Source organism: Cetorhinus maximus, chromosome 14 (assembly GCF_964194155.1).
Source record: "Cetorhinus maximus chromosome 14, sCetMax3.hap1.1, whole genome shotgun sequence".
NCBI classification, from domain to species: Eukaryota; Metazoa; Chordata; class Chondrichthyes; order Lamniformes; family Cetorhinidae; genus Cetorhinus; species Cetorhinus maximus.
The window spans coordinates 25,124,549-25,137,536 of record NC_135892.1 but is presented as its reverse complement, the minus strand read 5'-3'; the positions used below and the strand labels follow the sequence as shown (position 1 = coordinate 25,137,536).

At 44.4% G+C, this 12,988-nt stretch overlaps 1 protein-coding gene across 1 annotated transcript in view; it reads right to left on the bottom strand.

Annotated features, from left to right (window-relative positions):
• LOC144690109 (solute carrier family 22 member 3-like) overlaps positions 1-3,373 on the bottom strand; it is a 41,157-nt gene extending 37,784 nt beyond the window's left edge. The window contains exon 1 of the mRNA XM_078557590.1: positions 2,389-3,373. Within this exon, the coding sequence (XP_078413716.1) occupies positions 2,389-2,799 (411 nt within the window). The 5' untranslated portion in view covers positions 2,800-3,373. The remainder of the gene's footprint in view (positions 1-2,388) is intronic.
• Positions 3,374-12,988: the final 9,615 nt, after the last annotated feature.

Below are 12,988 nucleotides of genomic sequence, written 5' to 3'. Positions count from 1 at the left end.
GGACAATCCGGAGACCAGGAGATCTGGCTCGATGATTTTGTCACCTCAATGTTTTCATTCTCATGTTCATCAATTTCCCTGCCTCCACCCTGCACATGCTCCACCTAGAACACTGTGCTCTGTGCCCATCCGACATAAATGCCAGCATAGACATTATCCCTGTGTTCCTATATGTGCTCATCTCCTAATCTTCTTGTGCTCACAGCAAAGGTCAGCTTCAACATGAAAGTCTGCATTTTCTAAGAAATCAGGTTTGACCTGATGAGTGAAATGAATGGGGTTGCACATTAAAGGATGAATAAAGAGCCCTTACACTCTGGTATATGGGAGGCCAGCTAACTCAATTGGTTAGACAGCGTGTGGATCAGAATAATGCCAACAGCATGGGGTTTGATTCCCCATTCTAGCTGAGGCAGACTTGGGGTCTTCCTCCTCCTCAGCCTACCCATGTAAAAAAAAAAAATCACAGAACTTTGCTGTGGTTCAGCAAATAATCACCAAGGACCAGCCTTTAGGCAGGGAACTGAAGAAGATACTGTGATATATGCATCATAACTAATACATGCTACCCATTCTTGATCTCACCGATACTCAGCTCCAGGATCCACCATTTTGATACGGCTAGGCAGTGGTGTTCCATGATGTGAGCGGAGGTTGGGGCAAAGCTGGGCTTTTTCTTGTTGAGATTGTGTGAATGGTACCTGCCACATATCATCTCAAACGTGGATGTTACTCAGGTTCTGCTGTTGGCTGGAGTGGACCTCTTCATTGTTAAATAAGTCGTGAATGAAACTGAACACTGTGGAATTGTCAGCAAACAGCCCCACCCCTGCCGTTAGGACGAGGGGAACCATGAATGAAGTAGTTGAAGATGGCCGAACAGCATGGAGCAATGGAAAGGGGTTCTTTACTAAGGTGGCAGAAATAAATCGGAGAGGAAGTGACAGCCGAGAAAAGACCATTCTCTTCAGGAGAGTTTGCCTCCAAAATAGAGAGGAGGATTCAGAGACAATATGGGGGATATCTTTGGCAAGGAGCCATTAAATAGGGTTTCTATGGGCTAAATCTGCAACGTGTTAATGCTTTTAAAGGAATTGTAATCAAAACAAATCCAGTAATTTAGATAGTTAGTTACCACTATCTTAGACAGAGGATAGAGCCTGTAAAACACTAAAGTCAAAAAGTCATTAGTCAATCCAGCCAATGGTGTTAGCAAACCAAAATACACAATGACTGATCTTCCCTTTTTCCATTCTCATTCTTAGCCGCAATTTAGTCTTCCTAAAATTTATGTAGAATGCAGAATAGTAGGTAAAAAGAGAGGAGAGAACTAAACACGAATGACAACCACAGCCAGAATTCGGCTGCTGGACTCGGTATACGGAGCGAAGGAAACAACTTTGTGGAGATGTGCCAACATAATAACGCTACCCAAGATTATTTATTGTCTGGAGAAAGCTGCGGATTTGAACTCTGTACTTTTCTTCAATCTAACCAGACATGAGGACAAAAGGACATCTACATTCCATGGCTTAGGAAAAACCACATGTACCGATTGCAAAATGTATGAGTTACAATGACTTATTGCAATTTCTATAAATTATTCACAGTTGTAAATTAGATTTTAAGTGCTACCCACACCAGCAGGAAATATAAACAAAATTTGTAACCTTTTTTTCCGGACACACTGTCAATGATTTACTGGGGTGATACCAGGGATGAGGGATATCAATTATGTGGGATTGTTCTCCTTAGAGCAGATCGTTGAAAGGAGACCTCATAGAGGTATTCAAAATTATGAGGGGTTTGGTTAGAGCAAGGGGGGAGAAACTGTTCCCACTGGAAAGTGGGTTGGTAACCAAAGGATGTATACTGAAAATAATTGGCAATAGAACAAGAGTTAAAATGTTAAAATTAGGATTATTTTTTTTTCAGGGAGAGATGTTAAGATCTAGAAAGCATGACTTGAAAGGCAGGTGGAAGTAAAGCCCATAGGAGCTTTCAAAAAGAAATTCTACATGTTCATGGAGACTGATTTGCAGGGTTACAATGATAAAACTGAGGTGTGAGTCTAGATTTAATTTTTTAAAATTCATTGATGAGCTGTGGCGTCGCTAGCTTGGCCAGCATTTATTACCCATCTCTAATTGCCCTTGAAATAGCTCTTATAAATAGCCTGCACAGGCACGATGGGCCAAATGGCCTTCTTCTGTGTTGTAAACTTCTTTGATACTATGAAGCCTCCTGTTATACTTAGTATAGTCAACCTTAGGAAGGTTCACTTTCATGATTAACCACATGTAGACCAAAAGGAACAAGCAAGAATATTACCAGTTTGCTAATATAGGTCCTGTTATACGTTCGCGAAACAAATGTAATCTTATTTACCTCGCTTACGATTGTTGTACGTGAACCATCAAAAAACCAACCATTCTTGCAAGTTGTACGCAGTACGTCGCCAGAATTATTTGTGATTAGTGACACGGGATAGTCACAGCTGAGAAAAGTTGCATTCCAGTCTATATCATAAGTTTCACACCGACTGTATGAGGAGCCACCTGGTTTCTCCAGAGGCACTGTGTAATTCCTTTCCTGTTCCAGAGACCACCCACATTTTTCCCTCAGCTCCAAAGTGCCAGGAGGACCCCTGCACCAGTGATTTGGAATCACTCCCAGAAAAACAAATACAACAATCAGGAATGAAAATGTCACCCCACTGAAAGACAAAAGCAGGATAATCCACTTCTGGTATCTTCCAAACTCTCCGATATCCTTTAAAACATCATCAAAGGTTAACATTTTTGCAGGCTGTGCAGGAGAGTGTCTGTATGAAGGGATAAAGATTTACTGCTCTCCAGCTTTGCGGGCTCACATTCCTTGTTCCTTGGCTGTCATGGTTCACTGGTACAGAATGAAACTAGTACAGAGTTCAGATACACACCATCATAGAAAATTCTGACAAACAAGCCTCAAAAAAGGTTGACAACTCAAAAAAGCTATCAGAATTCAGAAATAACTTTGAATATCATTCTCCACAACAAGGTGATTTAACAAAAAAAATTACCAGGATGTGGACATCACAGAGGCAAATACCAAGTAAGGCTAGCGTTTATTGGTCATCCCTAGTTGCCCTTGAAAAGGTAATGGTGGGACGTCTTCTTGAACTGCTGTAGCCCCTGTGGTGAAGGTGCTCACTCAATGCTGTTAGGTAGGATTTTCCAGCATCTTGACCCAGCGGCAATGAAGGAACAGTGATATATGTCCAAGCTGGGATGGTGTGTAATTTGAATAGGAACTTGAAGGTGATTGTGTTGTCACGAGCCTGCTTCCTTTTTACTTATGGGATGTGAAGATCACAGTTTGGTAGGCGCTGCTGAAAGAACATTGATAAATTGTCACATTATATTCTATATATAATACACAGTAGAGCTTTAATACACCAATAATGGAGGGATTGGGTGTTTATGTTGGTGGATAAGTTATTATAATGGGGCTAAGACCACAAACCCTCATAGCTAATTTCTAAAGTCCAAAAAAAACTAGACAGGGGCTAATCTGGCAGTATCGAAGAAATTTGCACCACTTTACCTTTGAAGAGATGCTAATGACCCCTGTAGGATGCAGACACCATATCAAAGAGAATTATACAAAGGCCATCTCAATTTCATAAGCCAAGCCTGGTCAACTGGAGCTAAGTCTTCTGCTAAGGCAAAGGACCCTGCAACCTTCCTTTCAAATTGTTAATGGTTGGAACATTAGCAACCCCAGGAACCCAGACAAAGGAATATACACCTTTTTCCAAAGCCAAATTGGAGAGGTGGGAGTCATGTGACATGACCCTTAGTTGGGAGAATCAGTTATACTGTCTTGTTGGACTACAAGGTAGTCTGCCATCTTCCAGCACTGAACCAGGTTTGAATGCCTGGTCCCCAATCTACACTGTTTCTACTGGAACTTCTGCACCATCACCTACAAGACTAATTCATTTCTGCATGCCTATCTCATCGTGGAAGTCATCTTTACTGGAAAAGTGCATTATCCAGTATCAGCTTTCGACCTGCCGACCTCTGTGAGGGAATGCACCATTGGATTTTGATTCTGGATTCTGGACTCAGTTGAAACAATAAATCTTTATTCTGTGGTCTTTGCCCTGTAAATCTTTCTTTTTCTTTCTCTCTCCCCTGTTTATTGTATGAATGCATAGGGGGGCTATGTAGCAGCACACCCTCCCACATTTTGTGTGTGTTCGAATAAACTAACCCTCTGAGTTCACCCTATCTCAAATTTGCTGTGGGGCTATTGATAGAAATTGGATCACACCAAACCTGAGGCATTGGGAAATATGGCACTGCTTATAAAGGGGGAAATCAAAATCAAAACACCTTTCTATTTATGGACAGGTGGTGAGAGGAGAAATTGGAGGTCTTTAAATTAAACCCCTCCTGCCTGTAACATTATATTCAGTTTTTGTTCACATTAAATTTCAAAACTTTTATCATTATTTTGAAGATCAGGTTTCACAATCTGTTTCATTTTCTGTAAAACCGAAACCTAAAGGCCATGCCAATGAAGTGGCAGCAAGTAGTTACACTGAAAGTGCAGTGGGACATAGAAACATAGACATTGCTAGATGAAGACAGGCCATGGTACACCTAGTTTGCTTTCAAACATTCTGGTAGTCACTTAAGAGAACAATAATGATGTTGTTGATTAATTATAGCAATCTATCCCTATCAATTGGTCTACAACAGACCTAGACATAATACAAAAAAAACACCAGTGGTGGCAAACTTTATGAACCAAATGTGCAAAGTTATCTAGTCCCTCCCAATCTTGCTACATTTAACATGGCCCATAACTTCCAAGCTCCAGGCATTATACCTGGGGGAATACCGCAAAAATGCACTGGGCAACGACTCCCCCCGCAATCCTCCAGAAGTCCCCAAATAAGGGTTGCGCAGCATTTGCCTGCGAAGTTCAAACCTCCATAGGGCAATTGCCCTGCAATGAGAACCATCCAAAACTCCAATTTAAATTGCAAACTTTGGATGGTTCCGACTGTCTTATAGCAATAGTTACCCAGAAAAAAATAGAAGAATTAAAACCAATTCTAACTTCTAGGTAGCTATAGTCCTGGCCCACCCTGAACCCCCCATGGGACCCCTTCCTCCCTCTCCCCCCGATTGTCCTCCCCACTCCCTAACAACCCCACAAACCCAACTACTGTCCCTACTGCCACCACTGACCACCCCCCCCACTGACCACGCCCAACCCCCACTGACCACCCCCAGCTAACCACACAACCTCCCCCACTGACCAATCCCCACTGACTACCTGACCCCCCCCACCCACTGATGAACCTTACCTCCTGATCACCCTATCACCACCCGCCCCACCGCCACCCCCCACCCCCCCACCCACCCACCCTACAGCCCAACCACTCAATCCCACTTACCTTACACACCTACCTTCTCCCTGGCTTCTCAAAGTGGCTGGACCTTTAAACCTATCTGCTTTACATCAGCAAGTGCCATAAAAAAGTGGGCATGTCTCCCTTGCCTCCGACTAAGCTGCCCTCAACACAAGGCCTTGAGAACCCACTGCACTAGACAGTTCTCGCCCGGCCTGAGTCAGAAAGTCGGGTAAGGTGTGGCTGGATTTCAGGGTAAGTAGCTAGGAGCGGAGTGGTAACCCGACTGTGATTGTCACTCCACAGAGGTTACAGCCCCATGTGTCATGACTGACGTTACTCATATACTGTATCACTAAATGTTATTTCCTGAAAGAAATCAATGTAATTTACCTTCGAAGGGATCAATATTAGTTGCTTCCACTGTTCACCCAGGGATCCTGTTCCACTGACTGACCACTTGGTCACTGAAATATTGGCCCCACGGATTAGTTTTGGATTTATCGCTGTCCCGGGGGCCATGCCCTTTTGTCCTATTGCCCTGGTTAAGGTGAAACATTTGTCACGATCTACATTATCTCATCCCTTTGGAATCCTAAAAACAACATCTCTCAATCTTCTCTTTTCCAGTGGCAATGTGCGCAGTTTACATAATTGCACCTAAAATCCCACTCCTACATGGCCGTCAATCATTCTGGCTGCTCTCTTCCGCATCCTTTCAATTGTTGCAATACCCTTTTTGTACTTTGGCCACCAGAACTCTACACAATATTCTAAATGTTGCTGTACCAATAATTTATAAAGTGGTGAGAATACTTCATTTACTTTAGCTCAATACTTACCCTCCAATCCATTTAAACATCTGATTTGTTTTATTCATTGTCACTAAGCAATGTCGTGATAGTTTCAATCTATTGTCAATTAGGATTCCCAGGTTTCTTTTACTGTCCATGCACATTATTTGCTTTTCAGTTAAATATTAGTCCAAGCCTGGATATCTTTGTATCCATGTGAAGGCATTTTTCTACATTTCATTTCATCTGCCACCTATCTGCCTGTAGTGTATTGAGAATTGCACTTTGTCCACTTAAGTTTACCATATACACATGTACCAGTAGAGGAAGTCTGGAAAGAGAATAAAGGAATCTATTGTTTTACAGCACGTGTAGTTTTACTTCTTATTAAATATCTTACTCTTCCTTTCCAAGAACTTAACAATTCCCAATTCCTATGAGCTTGTTTTCACTTAAGCTACAAGTATACCCAATTATTTATTGTTTTTCAAGTAGTGAATTTAGAAGTTTCTGAATGAAGCATTTTAGGCAGAATGGGCAAAATTTTATTGTAACTGACCTGCTATCAGTTGGAGGGGAGCTGGCATTGGGTCAGGAATCCATTTCATTTAGCAGCGGCTTTGTCGTTGGGTGAGGAATCTGTTTGATTTAGCAGTGGGTTTGTCGTTGGGTGAGGAATCTGTTTGATTTAGCAGTGGGTTTGTCGTTGGGTGAGGAATCCGTTTGTTGAAGCAGTGGACTTGTCTTTGTCTTTTAACTCAGCCATGGCATCAACATCCCGCTTTCAAGTTTCTCGACCAATCAAAGAATGTGGATGTGATGACATCACACACCAATGAACGGCCTATTTTAAGGGCCCCTGGCAGGGGTCAGAACGGCTGCATCAAACATTCCTTGTGAAGACAAACGAATAACGATAGCAGGAAGACTTAGAGAGGCTGTCCCCCGAGTTCACTGATACTTCCCTAAACATCATGCTGGAAGTGGTGAGGGAGAAAAGGGAGTGTTCCCTGTGAATGGGAGGAAGAGAGGAGCTGCCTAAACCTAAAAAGTGTGGCTGGTTGTTCCTTACAGTTGGATGCAGCCTGCTGAAAAGTTTAATGGTCCAATAGGGGCGGGAAAGGTGAATGGCATGACAACCCCCATGCTCTGACTCTCACTGCCTTCTCCTGCACATGCTGTTCAGAACAACACATTTCAGCTCTACTTAAGCCTATCTTTTGAGACACATCCTCACATTCTCATCTGAATAGCCACCATGGACACTCACCCTCATCCTATTGCCATTTCTCACAGTCCCCTCCACTAAAGCTTTCATTCTATTCTCTCCACACATTCCCTCTCACACTCATTGCAGGAGGAGAGCCCACAACTTCAAGTAGGTACATTAACCTTTACGGAGGAACAGGCAGTAGAGATCGGCAGGGCAGCACAGCTCTTGGGTGTAGATGATGAAGAGTTAGATGTCTTCCACCTACCTGGTGGCAACATTAGATGTTGCACTGCCACTTGGCACTTAACAGTCACTTATGCAGAATTGATATCACTACAGCAGACGTTAGGGCTGTTTTCCCTGGAGAAGAGAAGGCTGAGAGGAGATTTAATAGAGGTATTCAAAATCATGAGAGGTCTGGACAGAGTATATAGGGAGAAACTGTTCCCACTCGTGAAAGGATTGAGAATGAGAGGGCACAGGTTTAAAGTAATTGGCAAAAGAAGCAAAAGCGATATGAGATAAAGCTTTTTCACGCAGCAAGTGGTTAAGGTCTGGAATGGACTGCTTGAGAGTGTGATGGAGGCAGGTTCAATTGAAGCATTCAAAAGGGAATCAGACTGTTATCTGAAAAGGAAGAATGTGCAAGGTTATGAGGAGGAGGTGGTGGATGGCACTAAGTGAATTGCTCATTCGGAGAGCCAGTGCAGACATGATGGACCAAATGGCCTCCTTCTGCACTGTAGCAATTCTGTGATTCTATCCGAAATGTCATGATTTGCACAATATAGAGTATGAACCCATGTCAGCAATAGATTATGGCTTTTCGTTCCCACAGGTCATTCAAGGGTGACAGAGGAGTAGCAGTGGAGAGGGATCTCCAAAGGGGGGGGCGAGCACTCTGAGGATGCACCATCACCTGACTGATGTACACTCTCCGCCAGTGCAGATTCGGCTGCAGGAGCAGGAGTTGGAGGCAGGGGAAGCAGTGCCTCAGGAGGAAGGTGCAGGGCACACCAGGCTCTGCTCAGCTAGATGCTGAGCCTTGGGGGTTATCCACATAAAGGGGGCTTGTAAAACAGCAACAGGAAATACGTGTGCTTCTCTCAGCATTTTCAGAGGCAGTATGCATACCCTTGGAGAGAGATTGGAGGAATCCTTAAGACCATAAGACATAGGAGCAGAAATTAGGCCATTCGGCCCATCGAGTCTGCTCCACCATTCAATCATGGCTGATAAGTTTCTCAACCCCATTCTCCCGCCTTCTCCCCGTAACCTTTGATCCCCTTGCCAATCAAGAACCTATCTATCTCCGTCTTAAATACGCTCAATGACCTGGCCTCCACAGCCTTCTGTGGCAATGAATTCCATAGATTCACCACTCTCTGGCTAAAGAAGTTTATCCTCATCTCTGTTCTAAAAGGTCTTCCCTTTACTCTGAGGCTGTGCCCTCGGGTCCTAGTCTCTCCTACTAATGGAAACATCTTCCCCACGTCCACTCTATCCAGGCCTTTCAGTATTCTGTAAGTTTCAATCAGATCCCCCCTCATCCTTCTAAACTCCATCGAGTATAGACCCAGAGTCCTCAAACGTTCCTCATATATTTAGCCTTTCATTCCTGGGATCATTCTCGTGAACCTCCTCTGGACCCTCTCCAGGGCCAGCACATCCTTCCTGAGATACGGGGCCCAAAATTGCTCACAATATTCTAAATGTGGTCTGACCAGAGCCTTATAAAGCCTCAGCAGCACATCCCTGCTTTTATATTCTAGTCCTCATGAAATAAATGCCAACATTGCATTTGCCTTCCTAACTACCGACTCAACTTGCAAGTTAACCTTAAGAGAATCCTGGACTAGGACTCCCAAGTCCCTTTGCACTCCAGATTTCTGAATTCTCTCCCCATTTAGAAAATAGTCTATGCCTCTATTCTTCCTACCAAAGTGCATGACCTCACACTTCCCCACGTTGTATTCCACCTGCCACTTCTTTGCCCATTCTCCTAACCTGTCCAAATCCTTCTGCAGCCTCCCCGCCTCCTCAATACTACCTGTCCCTCCACCTATCTTTGTATCATCTGCAAACTTAGCCAGGATGCCCTCAGTTCATTTCATCTAGATCATTAATGTATAAAGTGAAAAGTTGTGGTCCCAACACTGACCCCTGCGGAACTCCACTAGTCACCGGCCGCCATCCTGAGAAGGACCCCCTTATCTCCACTCTCTGCCTCCTGCCAGACAACCAATCTTCTATCCATGCTAGTACCTTGCCTCAAACACCATGGGCTCTTATCTTACTGAGCAGCCTCCTGTGCAGCACCTTGTCAAAGGCCTTCTGGAAGTCCAAGTAGATAACATCCATTGGCTCTCCTTTGTCTAACCTACTCGTTACTTCCTCAAAGAATTCTAACAGATTTGTCAGGCATGACCTCCCCTTGATGAAACCATGCTGACTTTGCCCGATTTTACTATGCACTTCCAAGTATTCTGAAATCTCATCCTTAATAATGGACTCTAAAATCTTACCAACGACCGAGGTCAGGCTAATCTTGTAATTTCCCGTCTTTTGCCTCACTCCCTTCTTAAACAGGGGGGTTACATTAGCGATTTTCCAGTCCTCTGGGACCCTCCCTGACTCCAGTGATTCCTGAAAGATCGCCACTAACGCCTCCACTATCTCTTCAGCTATCTCCTTCAGAACTCTGGGGTGTAATCCATCTGGCCCAGGTGATTTATCCACCTTCAGACTTTTCAGTTTTCCTAGCACCTTCTTCTTGGTAATGGCCACCATACTCACCTCTGCCCCCCAACTCTCTGGAACTTTGGGGATGTCACTCGTGTCTTCCACTGTGAAGACTGACGCAAAGTACCTATTCAGTTCCTCCGCCATTTCTTTGTTCCCCACTACTGCTTCTCCAGCGTCATTTTCCAGCGGCCCGATGTCCACTTATGGCTCTCTCTTACCCTTTATATATCTAAAAAATGTCTTGCAATCTTCTTTTATATTACTGGCTAGTTTACCCTCATATTTAATCTTCTCCCTCCTTATTTCTTTTTTAGTTGTCCTCTGTTGGTCTTTGTAGGCTTCCCAATCCCCTGGTTTCCCACTGCTCTTCGCCGCATTTCTTCCTCTTTAGCTTTTATGCTGTCCCTGACTTCCCTTGTCAGCCATGGTTGCCTCGTCCTCCCTTTAGTATGCTTCTTCTTCCTAGGGATGAATTTTTGCTGTGATTCGCAAATTACTCCCAGAAACTCCTGCCATTACTGTTCCACTGTCTTTCCTGCTAGGCTCATCTCCCAGTCAATTCTGGCCAGCCCCTCCCTCATGCCTCAGTAGTTGCCTTTATTCAACTGTAATACCGTTACATCTGATTCCAGCTTTTTCCTTTCAAATTGCAGGGTAAATTCTATCATATTATGGTCACTTCCTCCTAAGGGTTCCTTCACCTTAAGCTCCCTTATCAAATCTGCCTCATTACACATCACTAAATCTAGAATTGCCTGTTCCCTAGTGGGCTCCACCACAAGCTGCTCGAAAAAGCCATCTCGTAGAAATTCCACAAATTCCTTTTCTTGGGATCCACTACCAACCTGATTTTCCCAGTCTACCTGCATATTGAAATCCCTCACGATCACTGTAACCTTGCCTTTCTTGCACACTTTTTCTATCTCCTAGTGTATCTTGTGCCCCACATCCTGACTACTGTTCGGAGGCCTGTACATAACTCCCATTATGGTTTTTTTACCTTTGCAGTTCCTCAACTCTACCCACACTGATTCTACATCATCTGACCCTACATCATTTCTTGCTATCGATTTACTTTCATTTCTTACTAACAAAGCAACGCCACCCCCTCTGCTAACCTGCCTATCTTTTTGATAGGATGTATATCCTTGGATATTTAGCTCCCAGTCCTGATCCCCTTGCAGCCATGTCTCCGTAATGCCCACCACATCATACCTGCCAATTTCAATCTGCGCCACAAGCTCATTTACCTTATTTCGTATACTGCGTGCATTCAGATACAACACCTTCAGTCCTGTATTTCCCGTCCCCTTTCTCATTGTCGTCCCTTTATCTGATGTGCTTGAAGTTAGATTCCTAGCCCTTTCCAAACACTCTGTCCTATTTTGTGTTCTGGAGACTTTAATAGCCTCTCCTGGGCTCTCCTTTCTTTTCAGTTTTTTCACAATTTTCCATGAAGTTGAATCCAACCCCCCCACACACTAACCTGCTGCTTTGTTTCAGCATGAATCCATGTCTAATGTAAGTACCGTGAAGTCTCAGGCATTTGTGCTGATGTTCACTTCCATGGAAAGAGTGGCTGCCTGCCTGGCAAGTTAGCTAAGACAGGCCACTGAGTGCACGCTGGCCCAGAGCAATGGCCTGCACACTCTATCACTTTATATAGGATGAAGCAAAGCCTCACCTTGGTGACTCAATGCCTCACTGAAGTACAGCAAAGTGCTCTCCAGCTTTTGGCTATCGGGGAGCTTCAGGTGGGTCATGAAAGGGAAGATGGATTAAGAGCACATGGCAGTGGGGGCTCTTCTCGAGGTGTTCCCACTACTCATCTCTTTGCCCCTCGAAACCACCACACAGAGCATCGCATGCTGCCTCCTGCCCCGGTAACCAAGTTTTCCCCTGCTCAGGTGCAGCCGGGGCAGTCTTTGGCGGGTTCCAAAACCCAAAGGACATCCACCACAGGCATTTACCTGTCAAAGCCATAAGTATAACACCAGGTAAGAATAAAAGGAAGCGGATGAGAAAGACATAACCGTCACACAAGGGTGTGTATAACAATGTTCACCGCATTACATTTATATTTACTTAAATGAATAAAACCCTTCATTTGAACCCTTCATTCTCCTGCCATTTACTTTGCCACATCCTGAACTCCAAATGGACAGAATGTGTCAGGTGGATGTTATGAGTTGGAAGACAAGGAAAGGGTGTGAATGTAATGGTTAGATTTTCAATTATGAGAAAGGTTTGTAATGGGGTGGGGGCAGGGGCCTATGGCCTGATGCACTCAGACTAGCTGAAAGTTGCCAATGGGAGGATATTATGGGTTGCTCAAATGCATGGACGCCATATTCGCAAAGGCACACAATTTTGTGCATTTTGTCCGGCATCAGGAAAGCCAGAATGCAACAGCGCTGGGATTTGCCCAAATCCCAGGTTTCCCATAGATGCAGCGTACCATTGACTGCACTCATGTGGCGCTCAGATCTCCATGGCAACAAGCAGTCAACCACATCAACCACAATGGCTTCCACTCGCTGAATGTGCAGCTGGTGTGCGACCACCATAAACGCATCTGTGCACGGTTCCCAGGGAGCGTCCACAAATCCTACATTCTCAGTAGACCTCAGATCCCTTACATCTTCCAGGGTCCAAAAGGGTTGGCTCCTCAGGGACAAGGGCTACTGGTAGAGGACATGGTTGATGACACACATGCAGTGGCCTCAGAGTGCAGCAGAGAGAAGGTTCAACAAGGCTCATGTTGCAACTCGCAACTTGGTGGAGCAAGCCATTGGAATGTTGAAAATGAGGTTCTGGTGTCTGGAC